We start from the raw sequence: 24,977 nt of genomic DNA on the forward strand, positions 1-24,977 counted from the left end.
TATATAAAAACTTGGTTACTTATTTGGACCAACCTTGATTTTAATTTAATTTAAAAAATCGCTATAAATTACAATGGAATGCATAGATTTCTTTGTTCTGTTGTCTGGACGCATATTTCAGGTTCCAAATTACAGATACAAGTTTCCTATACCTTAGACTCCCGCTCTACTCTGCCGATCTCCTCACTACTGAAGGATTCTTCCGTTACATCTGTCTCTGTAAAGACTTAATAATGTTTCTTACAATCAGCTTACCTATTATATGCGAGCATGCTAACTCTTAATTTGTAGTAATTGAAATAAACTGTAAACTTATATATCTGTAGCCTAGCCTAATCAGAGTCGCTCCCCGACTAGCAGTTTTGCCACTTTATCAGATATTATGTTTACGTTATATTGTATCCGCAGCAGTTCTTCATCCCATGCCCAAGCCAGTTTGCGAGTCCGATGATGATTGCAGCGACGCAGAAGCCTGCGTCGAAAGCTCCTGCGTTGATCCCTGTATCAACGGGTGTCAACTGGCAGTTCAGTGTCGGGTTGAAGCGCACAGGCCTATTTGTAGTTGCGATCCTAATGACAAACGTTTACCTGGTGGTACAACGTCCTTGCCTTCTATATATTTAGATCATACATTCGAAACTACGTTACAAACGACAGCGGATACTAGCATTCCGCAAGTCACATCACCCATTTCTACTACGGAGATGTTAACCGTTATATACACGGAGGAAAGTACGATTGCTTTAGCTGACGTTACTGAAAATATGGAAAATATTACTACTAAAACGACTGAATCAGATATAATGATTGTATCAACAGAAATTACTACTGAATCTCCAGAAAGTACAACTGTATCTTCGATATTAAGTACAACCGAAATTAATATTTTAAATGATACTTTGATTTCAACGAACGTTGATGCTTTAGAAAATATAACATCCAATCTTTTTACTACTTCAACGTTTGAAAGTACTGATTTTGACGTTGAAACTACTTCAAAGGAATATACAACAACAACACGTACTGTTACTTCTGAAGTCGAACAAGCTACGTATACTACTTCAATTTCTTACAATACAGAAGAGACTGTTACAGGAAATGTATCTTCTTTTACTGTATCTGAGACAACAGAGAGTGAATTTGAATTTGGTTATGGAGAAAATGCTACAACAACCGAAATAACTGAAACAACTACCCTTCAAAATGTCACTGCCACTTCTCCAGTTACATTTAGTCATACCGAAATAACTGATTTTACTATTTCTGGCATGAGTACTGAAACGACTACACTTTCTAAACCAACGGAAGCAAGTAGTACTATTGAAGTTCCTGAGAATATAACTACAGTTCCTACCACCGAAGTTCCTAATGTAAGTGATGAAGAAATTTTCACAGTAGCAACAACTACACAACTTTTTACTACGCCTACGCAGTATCCTATTACCACAGAGTTAACTGTAAAATCGTTAAAAGAAATTACTGAAACCCACATGGAAAGTACCACTAGTACAATGACACCTTTTACGCAAGTAAACCATACGATGTCATCTCCGAATATCTTAGAGGAGACCGAAACATCTACAATAAATATTGAACATAACACTGGTAAAGAAATTACACAAGAATGGAGTACTGCAAAAACTAGTTTGTTTACAACTGAACCATATGTAAACGATACTACTCTATTTTCTTTTATTACATCTGAGTCTCCCACATTTACGACAAATATTATTGAGGTCAATAATACTTACAAAGGTACTGATATTTCTACCACCGAACAATCTTCTACTACTGATTACGTCACATCTCACTTTACCACGAAGGAATACTCGACAGAACAGTACACTACATTAAAACATTATACAACTGAAGAATCTACAACTAAAGAAACACAGTTTACTACAGAACATTATAACACATCAGGATATACCACAGAGGAATATTCTACTACAGAACAATTTAAGACGTCAGAACAATATACTACGTTTGTACAATCTACTGAGCAAATCTCTACTACAGGGCACTACAACACATCTGAATATTCTACAGAACGATATCCTATGACAGAACAGATTACAACATTAAAACAACCCATAGAACAATATACTACTTCGAAACAATACGCTTCAACTGAGGAGTCTACAGAACAGATTTCTACTACAGAGTATCGTACATCAGAACATTCCACCGAAGAATATTCTACTACAGAACAGATTTTCACTACAAAGCAATATAGTACGCCTGAGTATTCTACAGAATATTCTACAACAGAACAATTTAGAACATCACAACCTACAGAACAAATCTTTACTACGAAGCAATATAGCACGTCTGAGTATTCTACAGAAGAATATCTTACAACAAAGCAGTTTACAACATCACAACAACCTACAGAACAATACACTACTTCGAATCAGTATTCTTCAACTGACCAATCTACAGAACAGATCTCTACTACAAAATATGGTACATCTGAATATTCTACAGAAAAATATGCTACAACAGAGCAGTTTGAAACATCACAGCAACCTACAGAACAATACACTACTTCGAATCAGTATTCTTCAACTGAACAATCTACAGAACAGATCTCTACTACAAAATATAGTACATCTGAATATTCTACAGAAGCATATTCTACTACAGAACAGTTTAAGATGTCAGGGCAAACGGAACAATATACTACGTTTACACAACCTACAGAACAAATTTCCACTACGAAGCAATATGGCACATCTGAATATTCTACAGAAGAATATCCTACAACAGAGCAGTTTGAAACATCACAGCAACCTACAGAACAATACACTACTTCGAATCAGTATTCTTCAACTGACCAATCTACAGAACAGATCTCTACTACAAAATATGGTACATCTGAATATTCTACAGAAAAATATGCTACAACAGAGCAGTTTGAAACATCACAGCAACCTACAGAACAATACACTACTTCGAATCAGTATTCTTCAACTGAACAATCTACAGAACAGATCTCTACTATAAAATATAGTACATCTGAATATTCTACAGAAGCATATTCTACTACAGAACAGTTTAAGATGTCAGGGCAAACGGAACAATATACTACGTTTACACAACCTACAGAACAAATTTCCACTACGAAGCAATATGGCACATCTGAATATTCTACAGAAGAATATCCTACAACAGAGCAGTTTGAAACATCACAGCAACCTACAGAACAATACACTACTTCGAATCAGTATTCTTCAACTGACCAATCTACAGAACAGATCTCTACTACAAAATATGGTACATCTGAATATTCTACAGAAAAATATCCTACAACAGAGCAGTTTGAAACATCACAGCAACCTACAGAACAATACACTACTTCGAATCAGTATTCTTCAACTGAACAATCTACAGAACAGATCTCTACTACAAAATATAGTACATCTGAATATTCTACAGAAGCATATTCTACTACAGAACAGTTTAAGATGTCAGGGCAAACGGAACAATATACTACGTTTACACAACCTACAGAACAAATTTCCACTACGAGGCAATATAGCACATCTGAATATTCTACAGAAGAATATCCTACAACAGAGCAGTTTGAAACATCACAGCAACCTACAGAACAATACACTACTTCGAATCAGTATTCTTCAACTGAACAATCTTCAGAACAGATCTCTACTACAAAATATAGTACATCTGAATATTCTACAGAAGCATATTCTACTACAGAACAGTTTAAGATGTCAGGGCAAACAGAACAATATACTACGTTTACACAACCTACAGAACAAATTTCCACTACGAAACAATATAGCACATCTGAATATTCTACAGAAGAATATCCTACAACAGAGCAGTTTGAAACATCACAGCAACCTACAGAACAATACACTACTTCGAATCAGTATTCTTCAACTGAACAATCTTCAGAACAGATCTCTACTACAAAATATAGTACATCTGAATATTCTACAGAAGCATATTCTACTACAGAACAGTTTAAGATGTCAGGGCAAACAGAACAATATACTACGTTTGCACAACCTACAGAACAAATTTCCACTACGAAGCAATATAGCACATCTGAGTATTCCACAGAAGAATATCCTACAACAGAGCAATTCACAACATCACAGCAACCTACAGACCAATACACTATTTCGAACCAGTATTCTTCAACTGAGCAATCTACAGAACAAATTTCTACTATCAAATATTATAGTACACCTGAATATTCTACAGATGCGTTTTCCACTACAGAACAGTTTAAGGTGTCAGAGCAAACAGAACCATATAGTACGTTTGCACAACCTACAGAACAAATTTCTACTACAGAACATTATAATATATCAGAATATTCTACAGAAGCGTATTCCACTACAGAACAGTTTAAGATATCAAAGCAAACAGAACAATATACTACGTTTGCACAACCTACAGAACAAATTTCTACTACAAAGCAATATAGCACATTTGAGTATTCTACAGAAGAATACCCTACAACAGAACAGTTCAAAACATCACAGCAATCTACAGAACAATATACTACTTCGAATCAATATACTTCAACTGAAGAAGTTACAGAACAGATTTCTACTACAGAACATTATAATATATCAGCATATTCTACAGAAGCGTATTCCACTACAGAGCAATTTAAGAAATCAGAACAAACAGATCGATACACTACGTTTACGCAACCTATGGAACAAATCTCCACTACAAAGCAATATAGCACACCTGAATATTCTACAGAAATATATTCTACCACTGAACAATTTAAAATATCACAAGAACCAACAGAACAATACACTACTTCGAAACAATACACTTCTACTGAAGCGTCTACAGGACAGATCTCTACCACAAAAGGGTATTCCACTACAATAGGATTTAAGACATCAGAACAGCCTACCACATTTGATCAGTCTACAACAAAGCTCTCTACTACAGAACAGTACAGCACATCTGAACAGTTTATTACATCTACGCAGTCGACACAATATAATATAACTGAATATTCCACAGAAGAATATTTTACCACAGAGCAATTTGTTACATCTGAAAAATCTACAGATCAGTATCTGACTACAGAATATTTTACGACGTCTGAAATTATTCAGAAAACAGATATATTTTGTACCTTACATACAGATTGTACCGAATGCGAAATTTGTATCGATGGTCTTTGTCGAAATCCATGTAAAACTGACAATCCGTGTCCAGAGAACGTTTCATGCGACGTTGTAAATCATCGGCCTGTGTGCTTAGACTCAAGTACCGAGCAGAGTACGTCTAATTGTAGCGTACTCCCAGGTAAAGATTTCTTTTGTCGGGAGTTTCGTAATTGTGTGGTGTCATTTTATGTTTATTGTTGTACCGATGTTCTGTACAAGCTTCCTCCAGTGTGTGAGGCTATATTATCGTATCCAGATGAAAATTGGAAGCAACCAATTCTGGAATTTGTAAACACTGTTTGTGAATCAGTCATTTTACGAAATGACTCATCGGTGTAAATTCATGAATAAGAATGCGATCGATACCATAAGGGCGGCCCATAAATCGAACACCTATTTGTCCTATGTGATGACTGAATCGAAAATTGTCAATAGGCAGTCAGACACTGCTTTCCCAAATGCAGACAAAGGACTGCTGCATTAGCGCTCTACGCATGATGTATATTAACGCTTGTGCACGATTTTCTTTCTTACAGCTTTTTTGTATATCTAACATATGTATAATGAACTGCAATTTCAGTTGTCTACGCTCAAAGGAAATTATCTTTTGTTTGAACCGTGATATATAATAATTATATGTATATCACATATTATTGCATTTTGTTTACAAAGAAATTTTGCCATAAGATCAGAATTATAAATAAATTAGAACATTTTTTTTTCAAAGATAATTTTGCTTGAAATAGACGCGTCAATGTCTTTTTTCAGCTGCTATACTTGACACATGTAACACAAATATCACTGTTTAAAGGAAAAAGTACATTGTCCTTGTATATTCATGTTTATGTATTGCACTGACAACACCTATATGTGATAGATTTAAGTAAATGTGCATTGTTTTATAGCCGCTGTTTTTGGTAGAATATACCAAGACGGCAATTAAAACTGAAATCAATAGATTTTCTGTTGGGACATGTACATTAACATTTCACAATGTTTTTGTTGTTTGTAACATTAATTCCTGCATCTAATGCATATTTGTTTTGTCAGATGTGAAATGCACAACGCACAGCGACTGTCCCATTGAATTGGCTTGCGTAAATCATCAGTGCGTAAATCCTTGCGCTTTGGGTAATCCGTGCGACTTCGTCGAAGCTTGTCATGTTCAGCATCATAGACCAGTCTGTGTTAAAGGTATGTTTGCAATTAAATTAAATATTATTTTGTATATTTGTAATAAATATTTATTATTATATTTTTATTTATTTTATATGATTTATTTTATATGATTCTTTCAGTAGAAAGCAACGAGGCAGAATGTCCTTACTGTCCACCTGGTACACTATGTGACTCATCGACGAACACTTGCATCAAAGGTTCGTACTACCGTCAACATTGTATTTGGTTTCATCTGACTTTATTTTCAGTTTATATTGTAGCCGTCGAGAGATTTGTAAATATGTATGTACTGTACATATCTCACGTACATATTTCGCAAATTATACATAAGACTCTCTTTCTAAGACAAAAAGCACAAAATATTCAATCTCATATAACTATCGTGCATGATCACGAATAATGGTCTCTTTGAGATATTCGTCATATTCTTTCTGAACGTCTCTCTTGTCTAAGAGAATGTTTTTCTCTCGACTGATGATTCGCATACTTTTTTGCACATAAAGATCAAGAAAATCACACATTGCTAAGCAAAGAGAATACCCTTTAACTCAATTCTTATACTTATGCACCACTTCCTGGGGTTACATGGGCTTTCCTACTCTTTCTCTAGCGGGTTGCACTAGCAACGGGGATTGTTCCCTGACAGAGGCGTGCATTGGGCACACTTGCCAGGAACCGTGCCGAGTTCGAAATCCTTGTGCGGAACACGCTGTTTGTATTAATACAAATCATGGAGCAGATTGTAGTTGCGAAGAAGGTTATCATGGAAATGGATTCTCCTATTGCGATTTACGTAAGTACAAGATATCAAATTTATATTACAAATTAATATATAATAAAGCATGAGAAATTACATAAATAAATCCATATTTTTTTCACGCATTTGTTGACGCGGAAATCTAATGCAAATCATTATTATAAAAATTATAAATAAAGTTAAATATAAAATTTTTATAGTTTATTCTAAAATTTTATGAGTTCCATTACAGATAAATAAGAAATTTATACATAAATATATTCAGAAACATAACATACTATATATTATATAAAAAACACAATTAAAAGTTACATCAAAAATATAAATATCCTATACGATTTATATCATTTGATTTCAGAGGAAGAAGCAAAGAATATTTGCCAATATAACGAAGATTGTCCTCCACATAAATACTGTGATCGACTCAACAGGCAATGCATCAATCCTTGCATCGAATTTGATTGCGGAGATAATGCGAAGTGCGTCTCTAGTAATCATCAAGCGCAGTGTATATGTCTTCCAGGATATCAAGGAAATCCTCATGTTGGTTGTCAAGAGATAGTGTCGACTGTCGATCCTTGCGTTCCAAATCCATGCGGTTTGAATGCTTTATGTGAGAATGACAATGGAAATCCCGTCTGTTTCTGTCCGAAAGGTCTAACTGGAAGTCCATTTGAGCAATGCAGTATGTATACATTTTTCATAAAGTATAATTTCAACCATCTACATACTTTAAATTATAGATAAGTATAACGTAGTCTGAAAAATAAATTCTTTAATGAATCAATTTTGTAATGTGTCCAGTTCCCGAAGGTGATCAATGTGAAGGTAATCCTTGTGGTGTCAATTCTGGATGCCGGGTTATAAATGGACAGGTGAAGTGCTTCTGTCTGCCAGGATACGAAGGTGATCCACCGCATTTCCCTTGTACACTTCCTAGTACCTCCTGCGATCCTTCTCCATGCGGTCCCAATACTCGCTGTTCCGTGTTGGACAATGGCTTTGCAAAATGTACCTGTCTACCTGGATACATTGAAAGCCCCAATACTATTAGAGGATGCGTACCGAAAGCTGATCAATGTGAATTTAATCCGTGTGGTTTTGGCGCGAGGTGTAACAGCACGAGGGTTCCGCCTTGTTATTGTCCTGATTTCACGATTGGAAACCCATATAAGAGTTGCGGAGGTAATTTTTACCAATAATTGAATAATATAAAACGAAAAAAGTTTATTACAAAATATTAATACCATCAAAAATTGTATTGTATTGTCTTGTAACAATAATTTTTTAACTAGCTTGTTTACATGTACAACTCTTAAAAATTTTATTGAGTTTATTTTAATTAAGTTCTTAATTTAAAAAATTTTTTCAATGTTTTATCTTTTTTATGTTATCTTTCTTATAAATTATAAATTAATTCAAAAAGTTTTTTGCAATTTTTTATTATAAAAATTTAAAATAATATAATTAAATATTTAAATAATTAACGATAAAATTCCATTCTTTATTATTACAGCGCGACCAACGGAACCATACGATCCTTGTTTATTATCACCGTGTGGCAAAAACGCTATTTGCACGGCGATCGATGGCATAGCCAAATGCACGTGCATACCGCCATTTGTTGGCAATCCCTATATAGATGGTTGTGAGGCTGAGTGCATCATTAATCGGGATTGTGAAAGTCATCTGGCTTGTTTCAATCAACATTGCAGAGATCCATGTCCAGGCGTATGTGGTGCTAATGCGCATTGCGAAGTCGTCGATCACCTTCCAATGTGTTCTTGTTTACCAGGATATACCGGAGATCCGTTTAGAGCTTGCAAAGTAGAAAGACCTAGTATGTGAACATTTTTAAATTTTTGCGTATATTTTGCATATGCTTTGTTTTATTTGTAATACATAACACTGTGATAATTTAGAATATTCTTAAATTTAGAATATTTAACGATATAAATTATCAGTTTTTATGTATAATATTTCTATATAATTTTTACATTTCTAACTTTTATATATCTTCTTTTTTCATAAAATATTTGAATCTAAAAAATATATGTGACAACAATTGAATGATAGATTTATATTAACCATAAAAACATCAATGTAATGAGAAATCTAATTCGGTTTTATTTTGTATAGTAGTACCAGATCAAAATCCGTGCATGCCATCACCTTGCGGCCCACACAGCGTCTGCCGTGTAATGAACGATCGTGCAGTTTGCTCATGTAGTCCAGGTTATCAAGGTACTCCGCCGCATTGCCGTCCGGAGTGTCTCGTCAGTACGGAATGCCCGGCTCATTTGGCTTGCATTAATCAAAAATGTAATGATCCTTGTCCGGGATTGTGTGGTTTCAATGCTGATTGCCAGGTCATAAATCACAACCCAATCTGCAGTTGTCCTCGTCAATATGTCGGTGATCCATTCACGCATTGCGCCAAGGAAGGTAATACATTATAGAATACTTCAATTTAATAGGATCTCTTAAAACCTTCCGAGCTCATTCTTGTACTGCTAACCGTATGTAGGAAATAAGATACAATAGTGTTAAAACATTTGACTTTTTCGATTTTCAAACACATGATGCAAAATTCACTAAAAATGATTTATATTATAATGAGAAATGTAATAAAATTAAAGGTACTTAAATATAAATTTTTCGTGAATTAAATAATGCATTTTGTCATTGAACTATACGTAAAAAGAATTTTTGAAGTATTATTTAAATTTATTATCGTATTTTCTTTTAGAACCTATACTGCCAACAACGAATCCTTGTTTGCCATCGCCTTGCGGACCTAACGCTGATTGTCGCGTTCAAGAGGATCATCCGATATGCACATGCATTAGTGGTATGTTCGGAGCTCCGCCGAATTGTAGACCAGAATGTGTGATAGATCAGGACTGCATTAGCTCCTTAGCTTGTATTCAAAAGAAATGTTTGGATCCGTGCGTTGGATCATGCGGATTTAACACGAACTGTACGGTGCAGAATCATCGACCTATATGCCATTGTTACGAAGGCTACGAAGGCGATCCTTTTTCAGGCTGCGCCAAAGGTAAGATTTTGATAATTTTTGCAATCTTAAATCATATCATTGCATATTCTATAAATACATACATTTACGCCCTCTATAGCTGTCTTCCCAGTGCAATTGCCATGCGATCCATCGCCATGTGGTACGAACGCCGTATGTAAAGAGCGTAATGGTGCGGGATCTTGCACTTGTTTACCTGATTACACTGGTGATCCCTATGAGGGCTGCAGACCGGAATGCGTTCAGAATTCAGATTGCGCTCACACGAAAGCTTGCATTAACAATAAGTGCAAGGACCCATGTGTGGGAGCGTGCGGAATTAATGCGCAATGCCAAGTCTATAATCACCAACCATCTTGCAGTTGCCTCTATGGTTACACTGGAGATCCACTTACGTCTTGTCACTTACCAATAAGTACGTCTATGATATGTTTCTGAAGATTTTGACATAACTATAAATAAAAAAAAACTTAAATGACTTATAATATGATTTATTTTTTTGTTTCTTAGAGCCTGCAATACCAGATGATACATGCCAACCATCTCCCTGCGGCCCGTATAGCAATTGCCGCGTTATTGATAACCATGCAGTATGCTCTTGTCAACCTAATTACATTGGCAGTCCACCGTCATGCCGGCCAGAATGCGTAGTCAGTACGGATTGTAGCCCGAACACAGCGTGTATCAATCAGAGGTGTAAGGATCCATGTATAGGCACGTGCGGAGTGAATGCGGACTGTCGGGTGATTAATCATAATCCAGTCTGTATTTGTGCGATTGGCTATAGCGGGGATCCGTTCTTTGGATGCGTCAAGGAAGGCAAGTTATTTTCAAAATTATTTAATCGTTGTCTTACAATTAAAACTTTATCTCCAATGTATTACATATTTAAATTATATACTTTTTTTTAATTTTTAAATATTCTCTTATTGGAATTTTAAGTGATATAAATGAAAATTTAATACACGCGATAATTCATGTATGCAATTATCCTAATGTATTGATGGGTAATCATAATAGAAATAACACCGATACCAAAACCAAGCGGCAATCCTTGCGTCCCTTCGCCATGCGGACCAAATTCTCAGTGTCGAGTGATCGACGGTTTTCCGGCGTGCTCATGTTTACCGAATTACGTGGGTCGCGCACCAAATTGTCGTCCTGAGTGTGTCATAAATGAAGGATGCCCCGGAAATTTGGCGTGCCAGAATGAACAATGCGTGGACCCGTGCCCAGGCTCTTGCGGCGTGAACACGTATTGCAATGTCGTAAAACACAATCCTGTTTGCATCTGTAACAATGGCTTTACGGGCGATCCGTTCACAGAATGCATACCCATCGTAGAAGGTATAAGTTCCTTTGCAAAGACCTCGCTAAGTGTTAAATTAGCATATACTTATTTTTATTAGCTACTTATTTTCTCATAGCTTATTAACCACTTATTTCCATTAACTAATTTGTATAATAAATGATTTTTAGTACCTATTACGACGGAGCAACCACGCACTCCCTGCAATCCGTCGCCGTGCGGTGCTAACGCAGTATGCAACGAACGAAACGGCGTCGGATCTTGCACGTGTCTACCGCAGTACTTCGGCGATCCGTACATTGCTTGCAGACCTGAATGTGTGACTAACGCTGATTGCGATCGTAGCAAGGCTTGCCTGAACAATAAGTGCACCAATCCTTGCCCCGGCACTTGCGGCCAGGACGCCACTTGTCGCGTAGTAAATCACGCTCCGATGTGCTCCTGCCTACCTGGTTACACTGGTGATCCGGTGAACGGCTGTACCATCATCGATGTCATAACACCGTTACCAGTGCCGATCAATCCTTGCGATCCGTCACCATGCGGACCCAACAGCAACTGTCGAACGCATGACGGACACGCAGTGTGCCTCTGTCAACCAGGCTTTTCTGGAGTCCCGCCAACCTGCCGACCGGGTTGTATTGTCAGTTCGGAATGTCCACAGAATAGAGCATGCATCAATAACAAGTGCGCGGACCCGTGTCCAGGTTCTTGCGGACAGAACACGAATTGCCTTACGGTAAATCACAATCCTATCTGCAGCTGTGCCAGCGGCTACTCCGGAGATCCCTTCGTCCATTGCACGAGGATCAGCACTACATCGCCGTTACCGAAAGGAGGAGATCCTTGTATACCGAATCCGTGCGGCCCGAACTCGCAATGCAGAGTGATAGGCTCGCAGCCAGCATGTTCCTGCTTGCAAAATTATATCGGCCGTCCACCAAACTGCAGACCAGAGTGTACCGATAATTCGGAATGCTTCAACACCGCGGCGTGCATCAATCAGAGATGCAAGAATCCCTGTCCTGGCGCTTGCGGCGAGATTGCCAGATGTACAGTGCAGCATCACATTCCGATTTGCACTTGTCCAGAAGGATACGAAGGCGATCCTACTGTGCGCTGCGTCTTAGTCACTCCACCAGGTGAATAGAAATTCAAATATTTATTAAATTTTAGATTGTCGAAGATACTCGTATTTTACGTAAATATTATAAATTTTTGTTCTGTATGTTTGTAGCGACAGACAGAACCGAGTCGAATCCATGCTCGCCGAATCCTTGTGGTCCCAATGCACAATGTCGCGAAAGAAACGGAGCTGGTGCCTGTGGATGTCCACCTGACTTAATAGGCGATCCTTACGATGTTATCAGAGGATGTCACAGAGAATGCGAAACGAACAACGACTGCGCGTCGCAGCTGGCGTGTGTTGGCTTCAAATGCACAGATCCGTGTCCGAACACGTGTGGAACATTGTCTATCTGTAACGTACAAGCGCATGTTCCTGTTTGCCTGTGTCCACCAGGATATACCGGAGATCCGTATTTTGCTTGCGAAATTGAAGCAATAATAAGTAAGTGTTTTTGATAATGGACTGTAAATGATAAATTGGTAAATAGAAAATAAATATTAGTTAACAAAATTAGTTTTAACTAACAATGTTACTAATAATGTTACCAATTGTTTTAACTTTGTATTAATTTAGTATTAATATGAATTATTAATCGTGCAAAAAAATTACGACGGTAATAATTATTTAAAAATTACGTTTAAAATATATATTTCTAAAATAATTATTGTATAAAATGAAAAATTTGTAAAAATATGTTATTTTTCTTAGAACCATTGGAACCATGTTCTCCCTCACCTTGTGGGCCCAACAGTAAATGTCGAGTTGTCAACGGTCAAGCTGTATGTACCTGTTTACCAGAGTACAGAGGCATTCCACCGTCTTGCAGACCAGAATGTATCGTTAATGCAGAGTGTCCACCTCATTTAGCATGTATAAATAAAAAATGCACCGATCCTTGTCCGAATACCTGTGGATTGAGGGCACAATGTATTACTAAAAACCACAATCCAATTTGCACTTGCCCAGCCGGTTTTACAGGAGATCCTTTCACTTTCTGCTCGCCATACGGTAAGCATTACATCATATTTTATATTCTCGCATTAAAATCAATATAAATATTTTAGAAAATTTGGCTTAGAACAAGAGATATGTATTTCGCGGATTTTGAAAAATTTGATATTACAATAAAATGTAAGATTTGATATCATAAAAGTAATACATAACATTCAGATGAGTGCCAATGACTTCCCTCAAAGGGAGCTACAAGGTTTTATTTTCTTTTTTGATGTTTGAAATCAATTTATAGTACTTCTTTTTTCCTCAATATTTATTTTTTTGTGTTTTTTATTTTATGATACTACAAATTTTTTAAAACTTTATTTATTTAAAAAATAAAAATAAAGTTATTACTTTAAAAGATATTCACGTATTTTTTAAATATGTTAATTCGCAAAAAATATATTAACTGATTATTAATGTAAATTTCTTTTAATCATAAAAATATAATAATCATTTTTCAGTTACTACTGAATCCCCGATAACAGAGCGGCCACCATCTTGCACCCCATCACCCTGTGGTCCGAATTCCTTGTGTCAAATAATATCCGGCAATCCTGCTTGCTCTTGCTTGCCAAATTATATTGGCGTACCGCCGCAATGCCGACCGGAATGCATCTTAAGTTCCGAATGTAAGAGTCATCTTGCATGTGTCAACCAGAAGTGTGCAGATCCATGTCCAGGCTCATGCGGAATAAATGCTCAATGTCACGTATTAAATCATCTGCCAGTTTGTACGTGCATGGAAGGTTTCACCGGAGATCCATTTGCGCAATGCAGCATTATTCCGCCAGGTAAATGAAACATAAAGCATTATTAATATGAGTCTTTTTGCAAAAAATAAATTAGAATAAAAATAAAAATAATTCCATTTAATAATTTATTTTTAACACAAAAACATTTTATTTGTATAGTTACAGAACCACCATCCACGGATCCTTGCGCTTTATCCCCGTGTGGTTCGAACGCCATATGCGATCATGGTGAATGCAGATGCTTGCCCGAATATATTGGTAATCCTTATGAGGCCTGTCGTCCCGAATGCATTCTCAATTCGGAATGTGCTCGCGACAAAACTTGTCTGAGGTACAAATGCAAGGATCCCTGTCCCGGAATATGCGGTCAAAATGCGCGATGCGACGTGGTGAATCACATTCCCGTTTGCTCTTGTCCATCCGGATACGTAGGTGATCCGTTCGTCAGCTGTCGTGTTCAACCTAGAGGTACGAGAGAAAATTTACTCTTTTCTTTATTTTCTTTGGTTGATGTTGCAATTATATTTGCTATACTTCCCGACTTTTAAAATCAATTCGTGCATTGATTGCAAAACTAATTTGTCTCGCATGTGCTGCAGTACCGGATTCTCGAAAGGATCCGTGCACGCCCTCGCCCTGCGGTCCGAACAGTCAATGCCGCAATATCGAGGATCACGCTGTGTGCTCGTGTCTCCGAGGCTACCTCGGTTCGCCGCCATCCTGCAGACCAGAGTGTATCGTTAGCTCTGAATGTCCACCAACGCGAGCCTGCGTAAACAAAAAGTGTACAGACCCATGCCTGGGTTCCTGCGGCTTGAACGCGAGATGCGAAGTGATCAACCACTCGCCGATATGCAGTTGTTTACCTGGACAGACTGGAGATCCGTTCAAGAGCTGTTATGATATTCCATGTAAGAAAAATTAAATTATTCAATTAAAAATAGAAAGATATTAATAATTTTATAATATCAATAAAATGGCGTAATGTATAATTTTAATAATCTTTAAGAATTATATGACTGATTAATTTTACTAATTTTAAAAATTATAAATAATAGATAGGAGATATTTGCAATAGTTTTGAATAAAATGAATTGGCAAATTAGATATAAAATCTCGTATCAATACGTTTTAGTGCCAGCGGAACCTAAGGATCAGGGCGATCCTTGCATTCCTTCGCCGTGTGGACCAAATGCACTTTGTCATAATGCAAATGGACAACCGTCATGTTCGTGTTTGCCAACGTACATCGGCACTCCACCATCATGTCGACCGGAGTGTTTGATTAATCCTGATTGCCCGCCAGAAAGATCCTGCATAAATATGAAATGTAAAGATCCCTGTCCGGGATCCTGCGGGGACAATGCTGAGTGCAAAGTGGTGAACCACGCAGTGACTTGTTCGTGTAAAATCGGTTACACGGGTAATCCGTTTGTGCAATGCGTGTTTGAAGAAGGTAAGCCATTTATTTATCACGATTTTTTTATTTATATTGATTATATCAATAAGAACACATTTTTCCTACATTTTTCTTGAATTAAACAATTTATTTTTTCTGTTAGATTATTTTTATATTTTTGCTGTTTATTTTATTGAGACGTATTTTTTTTTAACTAAGTAATTTTGACCCAATTAAATATCGTATATTTTTTTCTGCAGAGGAACCGATGAATCCGTGCGAACCTTCGCCGTGCGGAGCTAATGCGATCTGTCAGCAACGAGACAACGCTGGCGCTTGCATATGCATCGATGACTATCAAGGAAATCCTTACGAAGGCTGTCAACCGGAATGCGTCCTCAGCGCGGATTGCCCTACGAACAAGGCTTGCGTTGGCAATAAGTGCAAAGATCCTTGTCCAGGCATATGCGGCGTCCGGGCGCAGTGTTCAGTGATCAATCATATTCCTACGTGTACTTGCGAGCCTGGATACATCGGAGATCCATTTTCAATTTGCACTCTTCAACCGGAAATAGAGACCGAGCCCACTGTCAGAGATCCGTGCTCGCCCTCACCTTGCGGGCCAAACAGCTTGTGTCGCGCTATAAACAACCAAGCGGTGTGCACGTGCCAAGAATCCTTCGTGGGTGTCCCGCCGAATTGCAAGCCGGAATGTGTCGTCAATTCAGAGTGTCCGCAAAATAGAGCATGCTACAAGTACAAATGTACAGATCCTTGCCCTGGCACTTGTGGAATCGAAGCCAATTGCCGTGTTATCAATCACAATCCACTCTGCAGCTGTCCACAAGGAAAGACGGGTGATCCCTTCTCCAGATGTTTCCCTGAACCTGGTAATTATTTTAATATATAAATTAATTTAATTAATTTGAATTTGAGTTACTTATTTATGCGCATATTACATGTAAGAATAATATTAAAAAGTTATATATATGATATCATTACTATCACATATGTATTTCATCTTTTAGTTGTGTCGCTACCGCCAATGGATCCTTGTTTCCCTAATCCATGTGGACTCTACGCGGAATGCAAAGTAGTCAATGATCAAGCCGCATGTACTTGCTTGAAAAATTATATAGGGATACCACCCAATTGCCGTGCAGAGTGCGTAGTTAATACAGACTGTCCGTCGGATCAAGCTTGTATTTCGGAAAAATGTCGCGATCCATGCATCGGCTCCTGCGGTCAAAATGCTGATTGTCGAGTACAGAATCACATACCTATTTGTTTGTGCCAACCCGGATATTCCGGCGATGCTTTCAGTCTGTGTACAATAATTAAAGGTTTGTATGCTCACGTAAATTTAGAAGAATGGCTTCGTACATTTTATTGAAAAAAAAATTTTTTTTATTAATTTTTTACAATCAATTTTTATTAAAATCTAAATATAGATTATTTATGAAACAAATACATGTAGAAATAACTACAATGTCGAATATTATTAATTGGTATTTGATAGTTCACCACATAATGATAAATCTATTTCAATTATATAAAATAAAAATGGTTTTTTTTTCCAATTCTTTACATCAACTTCTTTATTGATGTAAGCATAAAAAATTAATATTGCAGAACAACCAAAGATTCCCGAAGACTTGTGCAATCCGTCACCTTGCGGACCTAACGCGGAATGCAACGAAGGTGTGTGCAGGTGCTTCCCTAACTATTTCGGGGATCCATATTCGTATTGTCGACCGGAATGTACGATGAATTCAGATTGTCCTCGCGTCAAAACTTGCATCAATCAAAATTGCGTGGATCCTTGCCCAGGCACATGCGGTCGCGATGCACGTTGCGACGTTGTTAATCACCTCCCAATGTGCAGCTGCCCGCCTGGTTATACCGGAAATCCGTTCCTTCTATGCCGACCACATATACCGGATGGTAAGTTTAGAAATATATTTTATAATAGGAATATATGTAGAAATATTAAAACGTAAATACAACGAATAAAATAAAGTAAAAATAAAATGGTTTTATATATTTTAATATATAAGTATGAAATATATATTTATAATGCTTTTTATATATTTAGTTTTATTTTTTATTAATTTTAAAATATTTCTTATAAAACACAGAAACAATTTATGTTTTTAATTGTATAAGTTTTACGATAAAGTATGCAAAAGATTATTTTTTACATTATTGTTTTTGATAACTATCATTCGCATCTTATTTGCAGATACCATTAAACAGCCTTGCACACCTTCGCCTTGTGGACCAAACAGCATCTGCAAAGTTGTGAGTGATCATGCTGTTTGTTCATGTCAACCTGGTTTAATTGGCAGTCCACCCGCCTGCAAACCAGAATGCGTTGTCAGCGGGGACTGTCCATTGACACAAGCATGTCTGAATAATAAATGTCAAGATCCGTGCCCAGGCACGTGCGGACAGAACACAAACTGTCAAGTGGTTAATCATAATCCAATATGTAGCTGTTCTGAATCTTACACCGGCGATCCCTTCACCATATGTTATCCACAGCCAAGTAGGTCGCAGATATTATAGTATTAGCAAAGTTAATATTTTTTAATTGGGTTTTATTAATTACAATAAGTGATTATAAGAAATAATTAATTATAAAAAGATAATTTTTTTTCTTATTGCTTATTAAGAATTAATTTTTGTATTGTGTATGGGCAATTAATTCTCAATTTAAAAAAAAACTTATACCAACGTAGAAATTCTGGGTAATAGTTATTATAAATTTTAATTGATCTAGCATTAAATGCAAAATTTCTTTATTGAAATATTTGTTTGCAGAAACACCACCTGCACCGATGAACCCATGTTTGCCATCGCCTTGCGGTCCGAATGCAGAGTGTCAAGTGAGGGGTGACAGTCCTGCGTGTTCATGTATCGAAAATTACATTGGTTTACCGCCAAATTGTCGACCGGAGTGCACTATCAATCCGGAGTGTCCACCGCAGTTGGCGTGTATGCAACAAAAGTGTCGCGATCCGTGTGTCGGTCTGTGCGGTCTAAACGCTCAGTGCTCGGTAGTGAATCATCATGCGGTTTGCGTGTGCATCGCCGGATACAGCGGAAATCCATTCAGCGCTTGCGAACGAGTACCTGAGGGTGAGTACGCGACTATTATTTTTTATTTCTTTTTGTTACTCGTACCGCAAATATCGCCGTTTGCATGTGGGCGTAGCAGGTAAGTGCTTCTATTCCCATATAATATGACTAATGGTAATAAGAGTCAAGACGGTAACTCAATAGATTTTCTTTCTAGTCAAATAATGTCGCTGTTTAAAGTTAGCAATTAAAAGTTTTGCTGATATTTTTTTCTAAGAGATTACCCTATTATGTTAGAATATGACTATGCCGACATACTGTTTTGAAGATCAACTGAAGTTTGATGAATATCACCGTCCTGTCCCGTTATTGTTAGACATGCCTACATAGTTTTAGAAATCGCATTAGATCGAAATCTGTCGTGTCTTAACCATCGCATAAGATTAATGCATAAGAATATGAGTATGACAGTTGCAAAAAGATATCTAACAAGAGGTGACAATAAGCCACGTGTGTTAGGTGGTGGGGCCTATAGATATTAGGCTCATAATTGCACTCATTCCCGATTAAAAGTTAATAACACAGAATTATGTGTACGTGTCCCGAGACCCTATAATTAACAGAAGGAACAATGCGCACTCATCCCCATGCCTGAGCGTACTGATCCAGAAACCCAAAAAAACAATAATGACAGGTGAATCACAGAACTGGTGGCGGGGCCTATACACCCAATAGGCTCTTGGCTGCACTCATCCTTAATTGACACCGAATAACTAAGCGATAAAACTCCAGTTTCCCTGCGATTAATTATTGAAATGTTTACTGCACGCACTGACTTGTTGAAGCGAGTCCGTTAAAGATCCTACTCACACAATAAGAGCACTCTTTGACATATGCTGTGGACCTCCCCATAATCATGCTGCACATTACCATTTTTGAATAGACGAGTAACACAAACGTCGCTACAAAGAATAAATAATCCATCCTGGAGGAATAATTGCAATAAACCCTGCTGAAATACATTGCTATTATGAGGTAGATCCCAAAATAGGATAATTGTTCCGTCCTAGAAGAAATAATATGTTGCCAATTACTGTATCCCGCACCTTGTAATTAACTCAATTAGTTCGAAGGAAAATCGAACACGCTTGATGAAAAAATGGCTGTTAGAAAATGTTACCTACTAAAACCGATAGACTTACCAAAATGCCCATCAACCGATGATAACCCAGCCTTAAAATCACGCAAAGCTATTATATTGCACTACTATATGAGGCTTATTGCTTGTTGAGAATTCGATTAGATTGAAGCGAAAATGCGAACGTAAAGGAGCACCAATAGGAGTAAAAAAAAAAAAAAAAAAAAATTCCTCAACCTAGCACCAGCTTTTGGAGAAAAACGCATGTTCGATTAAGTCTAAGCAAAATTTCTCTTTATATCAGATACGCCCCTAGACATAAGAAAACCGTGCGAGCCTTCCCCTTGTGGTCTCAATGCCGTCTGTCGCGAAAACAACGGCGTTGGCTCGTGCACCTGTCTGCCGGACTACCTAGGTGACCCCTATCAAGAATGCAGACCCGAGTGCACGCAAAATTCAGACTGTTTGACAAGAATGGCGTGTGTGGCCCTGAAATGCAGAGACCCTTGCCCAGGAACATGCGGAGTGAATGCCCAATGCCAATCGATTAATCACTTGCCGATTTGTACTTGCATCCCCGGCTATACCGGCAATCCCTTTACGCTCTGTTCCCCGATAGTTGAAGCCCGTAAGATTTATTTAATTTATTACGATAGCTATCTTATTTATTGTATTTTAAGCTTTGAATTCCTAACAGTAGCTACCTCCAAATATTGATAAACATATGTCTACGTAATACAGAATTATTTTAAAAACATTTAAATTCATTAAAAATTTCATTAAATTTAATTATCTATTATTGATTAAACGTCTTAAATTTCATATTTTTATTTTGTTGTTTAAAATAATAAATGATTTTAAATACATTCATTACCATTGTCAAATAAAACACGTCGTATGACATTTTAATTAATGATTTAGAGATTTTAAATTTTAATTTTTATTATAGTTTTAAATTTAATACGGATTACAGTTTAAAATCTATTCGTTTGAATTCAAACGAGAAGATTATATATATTATTGTTCAAAATAATCCGTAGAGAAAGTAGTTTGTACGTGTAATGATACTTTTCTCCATACAGTCCTGCCAGAAACAAACCCGTGCAGCCCATCCCCCTGTGGACCAAATAGTAAATGTCGAGACGTAAACGGTCTTGCCGTTTGCACCTGTCTGCCAAATTTTATCGGCAACCCTCCGAACTGTCGGGCTGAATGCGTGGTGAACAGCCAATGCTCTCTGGATCTTGCTTGCATCAATCAGAAATGTATATCGCCCTGCCCGGACCCATGCGGAATAAACACACAGTGCAGAGTGATCAGTCACAGCCCTATCTGTGTCTGCAACCTCGGTTATACCGGGGACCCCTTTACGAGATGTTTCCCTACCCCACGTAAGAACTTGATCTCTCTCATCAGCTGCATTTATTCATGCATCGACCATCAGTTCATCATCGGCCTTATTTATTCCTTTGCAGAAGTTCACGCCCATACGCTTCATTTATTCATGCCACGAAAGCTCACGATTATCAGCTTTATTTATTTTTTCATTCATTTCAATAGTTCACAGTCATCAGCTTCATTTGTCCATGAGTTCATCTTTCATAATCTAATCATAACTTAATTTTAAAGTGACGTCATTACAATTGTTGTCTTTATTTCAACTTGCTGTTACATCGTAATCGAGATTCATCTTCATGCTATATGCGATATATGTATATCGTATAACATGCTCATTGTTTTTTTATTCTCATAAAAGCAACTGATTTATTGCTAAAATAGAACATTTGTAGAACAAATGGCGAAGAGTTTGTTACACCTGTCTTATTATTGGATTTCAGAACAACTAGATTTTCCCAAAGCCCCCAAAGACCCATGTTTACCCTCTCCATGTGGTGTGTACGCGGAGTGCAGAAATATTGGTGGCACACCGTCGTGCTCCTGTTTGCCGACCTACAGAGGATCACCGCCGAATTGTCGTCCAGAATGCCGCGTGAATTCCGAATGTCCAATGAATCTCGCTTGCAGCAACGAGAGATGCAGAGATCCCTGTTTAGGCTCCTGCAGCACCACTTCATTGTGTACAGTCTATAATCATGTACCCGTGTGCACCTGTCCCGAGGGTTACACCGGTGACCCTTTCAGTAGTTGTTATCCTAGACCAACAAGTAAGAGACCCTCCTCACTAGAAAATTATAAAAGATTTATCTCGAAGGAAAATTTCACGAATTATAATGCACTATGTTTCTTAACGCTTCTTCGATTAGTTTTTAGCGAATGCTAAGTAATAAGACTCTCAGTTTATTCAGACAACATGAAACTCATTTTAAAAGATTTTCAAGTTTTCGATAAAATTTTTAAAAATGTTTTTGTATTGTCTAGCTTGAGCAAGACTCTGTGCTATATTTATTATATTATTTATTATATTATTATTAGAAACAGAAACTAAAATATTTCCAACATTGAATATGTAATGTTTCAGAAGTCCTTTAAATATTTTTTGTCAAGTCTTTATTTATGTGGTTTTGTGTTATAATTATTATTGTAGCATCCATTAAATATTTAAATTAATAGAAATATTTGGTGCGCGTTAGACAAGAATACAATGCTGATTCAGTGCCTGAAATGTTGCGTGGAAGAAACTTGTGCGTTACATTTCATGAAATTTTATTTTTGGCCTCTCTGTCACGAGAGACGTTCAGTTCCTCATCCGCATTCTTTTACAGCGGCACCTGCAGTTATCGACCCTTGTAATTTAAATCCTTGTGGACCGAATGCACGATGCAACAATGGCATCTGCATATGTCTATCCGAATACCAGGGCGATCCTTACGTGGGTTGCCGTCCCGAGTGTGTCATGAATACCGATTGCGCCCACGATCGTGCGTGCATTCGCAACAAATGCCTGGATCCCTGTCCGGGCACGTGCGGTCGAAATGCATTGTGCTCCGTATATAATCACGTCCCTATGTGCACCTGTCCAGCTGGAATGGCTGGCAATGCCTTCGTTCAATGTTCCATAGTCGAAGGTATAATCAATGTGATCAAGTTGTAATTTTGTATGTTTATTGATAATGATAATCGTAGATTCAATTTTCTTAATGATACTGGTAAAATATGAACATTTCCTATTAATGGCATTTGAATAACTCTAAAAAGAAATGTTTCATACTAGAATATGTTTTATTTCTGTCTCCGTTTTTAAACATTTAAAGGAGATTTAAAACATTGCATCTTTAAATATCTGAAAAGCGAAGATAAAAATACAATATTTTAATAACTTAAAATTAAACACTTTTTTAAGTGAACTCATTGATTTTTTACTATTATCATTATTGCTATTGTCCGCGTTACTTTTTTGAGAACAAAGTGTAAGATCGCTATTATATCAAATGTTAGATACCCCGAAAGGAGATCCCTGCTCACCTTCGCCCTGCGGACCCAACAGTGTTTGCCGAGAAAACAATAGGCAACCTGTATGCTCGTGTGTGCCAGGATTCCTTGGCGTACCGCCAGCGTGCAGGCCGGAATGCACTGTCAGTTCTGAGTGTCTTCTGACAGAAGCATGCAGTAATCAAAAATGCATAAACCCTTGTCTCGGTGCATGCGGAATTCAAGCCACATGCCAAGTGATCAATCATAATCCCATATGTAGCTGTGGAGAACTCACCGGAGATCCATTCATTCGGTGTATTCCACGACGTAAGAACAAATACCCATTACATAGAGTTATTAAGCAATTAATACTCATATCTGTTTTAATGATTTCAATACAGGTATAATATGTAGTAACAACAAAATTACTGCTTTCTTCAAGTTTTATACTAAAAATTAACATTAAAAATATCATTTCATGAAAAAAAATTGAAGATAATTTTATTATTTTTTATAAAATATTTTTCATGTAACATTTAGTACAAGAAATAAGTATAACAAAAATTTCTTCAATTAAAACACAATGTCTAAAAGACGTCTTTAAGAAATTTGTGAGTTTTAAATTCATTTGGATCCAAATTTTTTTATTCGACATTTTTCCTTTTCATTAGCACTCGAACCCGTGTTGCAAACAAATCCCTGTGTGCCATCTCCTTGTGGAGCGAACGCCGAGTGTCAGGTTGTAGGCGATACTCCCTCATGCTCGTGTCTAGCTGGATTCTTGGGTGCACCACCATACTGTAAACCAGAATGCATTAGCAACAATGAATGTTTTGCTCATTTGGCGTGCATGAATCAGAAATGTAGAGATCCTTGCGAAGGTTCCTGTGGTCTTAACGCCGAGTGTCGTGTGGTAAGCCACACACCAATGTGCGTTTGTCCTAGCGATCTCACCGGCGATCCGTTTACACAATGTACAATGAAACCACGTAAGCATCGATCTCATATAGATAAAAATTTTAATTTTATTTAGATCCGTGTAAAATGTAGAGCATATTTAATTTTTGACTTTGAATCAACTATTGAATTACATTTCTCATTTTTTTCTAATCTTGAAAAATTAACGCGAAAATTCGTTTGAAATGTTTCCTAGTCTATATTCTATTTTCAGCCATACGAGTCCCACAATCACCCTGTAAACCATCACCTTGTGGCTTTAATGCCGTTTGCAAAGAACAGTTCGGTGCTGGATCCTGTTCTTGCTTACCAGATTATGTCGGCAATCCTTACGAAGGATGTCGACCAGAATGCGTGGTTGACACGGATTGCATATCTATTCTTGCTTGCGTACAATCCAAGTGCAGAGACCCATGTCCTGGTGCCTGCGGACAATTCGCCGAATGCCAAGTTATCAATCATCGACCCTCTTGCACATGTATTGCCGGTTATAGCGGCAATCCTTTCCAATACTGCACTATAATGCGCGATATCGGTACGAATATTTTTATGAACAGTGAGAAACTTCAAATCTCGCTTATTGTAATTCTTTTTACATTTTTATTATTTTATTTCAAACTTTTTATTCCACGTACATTTAGTAAGTATTGTAATATCTCTTTTTGCTCTGAATGAATTTTTTACGCGTTAATTTAATCCA

General features: G+C 37.2%; 1 protein-coding gene across 5 annotated transcripts in view; it reads left to right on the top strand.

Annotated features, from left to right (window-relative positions):
- LOC105194840 overlaps positions 1-24,977 on the top strand; it is a 112,723-nt gene that overhangs the window by 53,775 nt on the left and 33,971 nt on the right. For 2 of the 5 annotated variants that reach the window (XM_039456509.1, XM_039456513.1), the window contains 31 exons: positions 409-5,307; positions 6,219-6,362; positions 6,467-6,544; positions 6,958-7,140; positions 7,463-7,789; positions 7,909-8,289; positions 8,621-8,944; positions 9,244-9,549; positions 9,854-10,162; positions 10,242-10,556; positions 10,652-10,960; positions 11,162-11,488; positions 11,621-12,592; positions 12,688-13,020; positions 13,288-13,587; positions 14,040-14,369; positions 14,490-14,798; positions 14,930-15,241; positions 15,466-15,786; positions 15,990-16,619; positions 16,758-17,072; positions 17,362-17,673; positions 17,972-18,277; positions 18,553-18,870; positions 20,253-20,576; positions 21,031-21,339; positions 21,787-22,113; positions 22,672-22,974; positions 23,345-23,647; positions 23,992-24,309; positions 24,492-24,812. In XM_039456509.1, the coding sequence (XP_039312443.1) occupies positions 409-5,307; positions 6,219-6,362; positions 6,467-6,544; positions 6,958-7,140; positions 7,463-7,789; positions 7,909-8,289; positions 8,621-8,944; positions 9,244-9,549; positions 9,854-10,162; positions 10,242-10,556; positions 10,652-10,960; positions 11,162-11,488; positions 11,621-12,592; positions 12,688-13,020; positions 13,288-13,587; positions 14,040-14,369; positions 14,490-14,798; positions 14,930-15,241; positions 15,466-15,786; positions 15,990-16,619; positions 16,758-17,072; positions 17,362-17,673; positions 17,972-18,277; positions 18,553-18,870; positions 20,253-20,576; positions 21,031-21,339; positions 21,787-22,113; positions 22,672-22,974; positions 23,345-23,647; positions 23,992-24,309; positions 24,492-24,812 (14,865 nt within the window). The remainder of the gene's footprint in view (positions 1-408; positions 5,308-6,218; positions 6,363-6,466; positions 6,545-6,957; positions 7,141-7,462; positions 7,790-7,908; positions 8,290-8,620; positions 8,945-9,243; positions 9,550-9,853; positions 10,163-10,241; positions 10,557-10,651; positions 10,961-11,161; positions 11,489-11,620; positions 12,593-12,687; positions 13,021-13,287; positions 13,588-14,039; positions 14,370-14,489; positions 14,799-14,929; positions 15,242-15,465; positions 15,787-15,989; positions 16,620-16,757; positions 17,073-17,361; positions 17,674-17,971; positions 18,278-18,552; positions 18,871-20,252; positions 20,577-21,030; positions 21,340-21,786; positions 22,114-22,671; positions 22,975-23,344; positions 23,648-23,991; positions 24,310-24,491; positions 24,813-24,977) is intronic. The other 3 variants (XM_039456516.1, XM_039456526.1, XM_039456520.1) reach the window with 2 other exon arrangements.

Source organism: Solenopsis invicta, chromosome 1, assembly GCF_016802725.1.
Source record: "Solenopsis invicta isolate M01_SB chromosome 1, UNIL_Sinv_3.0, whole genome shotgun sequence".
Taxonomy (NCBI): domain Eukaryota; kingdom Metazoa; phylum Arthropoda; class Insecta; order Hymenoptera; family Formicidae; genus Solenopsis; species Solenopsis invicta.